The following is a 1,384-nucleotide window of genomic DNA, read 5'->3' on the forward strand; positions in this document are numbered from 1 at the left end:
GCTTCTGAACAAGATGACAATGACTACCAGACAACCACCAATAAGCTGCAGTTGGACGCAGGATATTAAATGCATCTACATTTTCCCACAGAGGAAAAATGTATGACTGAAAAAGATTTAAAGAGATTAGATGACCCACTCAGTTCACTACTAAAGGATGCTTTTCAGGAATTTTCTTAAATTGGCAGGAAATCAAAGGAAAAGCATCATATAAATTTCTTACCTTTGCTGTACCAGTTTGGGAACCATAGAAAATCTTCACTCCGGACACAAAGATTTCCTTCTTTTGAAGGGAGATATAACCATTTGTCATCAAATCCTGACTTGCTGTTGGAACAGATTTCTCTCGTGAATTCCTGTCCTTGAAGATAAATGATTGCATAAAAATCCATCAATTCCATATCTTTTCCCAACTTCAGAAAGGATGAAAATTAGCACATATACCAACAACCCACTTATTATGCTCTTAATCTTTCTAGTTGTACTCCTCAATAATTAACCCCTTAGTATTATGAGGTCCTTTAACAGCAATACCCACATTTTTAAAAACAATTGTGCTTACCATTCACCCCAGGGTAAAACTACACATACTTTCATCCAGAATGTATTTTAGTGCAGTAACAGTAAGAACTTACAGATTTGTCTTTCATATAAAAAGTTCATTTTTCATCCATAATGTATTTTAGTGAAGTAACAGTAGGAATTTATTTTCTGATACTTAATCAATGGAACATAAAGAGAGGACTACTACCCCTTAAAGGTACAAAACAGATTTGTCTTTCATATACAATGTTCATTTTTTGCTGGGTATAGCGGCTTATGCCTGTAATCCTAGTGCTTTGGGAGGTGGTGGTGGGGGGGGGGTTGATTAAAGCCAGGAGTTGGAAACTAGCCTGGGCAACATAATGAAACCCCATCTCAAAAAAAAATGTTTTTAGAATTAGCTGAGAGTAGTACTACATGCCGATCGTCCTAACTACTCAGGAGGCTGAGGTAGCGACATCACTTAAGCCAGGTGTTCGAGGCTGCAATGAGCTAGGATTACACCACTGCATTCAGGCCTAGGCGACAGAGACTTTGTCTCTAAAGAAAAGAAAAAGGTTCATTTTTCATTACAAAAATCTTCCTAAATCTTAAGAATGAGACATTCATAGCTTAAAAAAAAAAAGTAAATAATTTACTCCATAACAACTTAGTCTCTAAAAACATAGGACAGAAACGTATTTTAGAAAACACAAAAGTGATTTGAAGTTCCTTTTAGTTTTCCTATATTGTTCTGCCTTAGAAAATCTGCACTCTATAATTTTCTATTAAAAAAATGTTTAAAAAAAAACTTCACTTACCTGCTTCTTGATAATAATCTGGATACAAATCCAAAGACTAA

The 1,384-nt window shown here is 35.1% G+C and overlaps 1 protein-coding gene across 1 annotated transcript in view; it reads right to left on the minus strand.

The window, feature by feature from the left end:
* Positions 1–1,378, minus strand: part of LOC100942622 (S-adenosyl-L-methionine-dependent tRNA 4-demethylwyosine synthase) — a 196,065-nt gene extending 194,687 nt beyond the window's left edge. Inside the window, exons 1-2 of the mRNA XM_012807877.2 lie at positions 1,344–1,378; positions 224–361 (exon numbers count right to left, since the gene is read on the minus strand). Of these exons, the coding sequence (XP_012663331.1) occupies positions 224–313 (90 nt within the window). The 5' untranslated portion in view covers positions 314–361; positions 1,344–1,378. The remainder of the gene's footprint in view (positions 1–223; positions 362–1,343) is intronic.
* Positions 1,379–1,384: the final 6 nt, after the last annotated feature.

Source organism: Otolemur garnettii, unplaced genomic scaffold, assembly GCF_000181295.1.
Source record: "Otolemur garnettii isolate 467f Iridium unplaced genomic scaffold, OtoGar3 scaffold00077, whole genome shotgun sequence".
Lineage (NCBI taxonomy): Eukaryota > Metazoa > Chordata > Mammalia > Primates > Galagidae > Otolemur > Otolemur garnettii.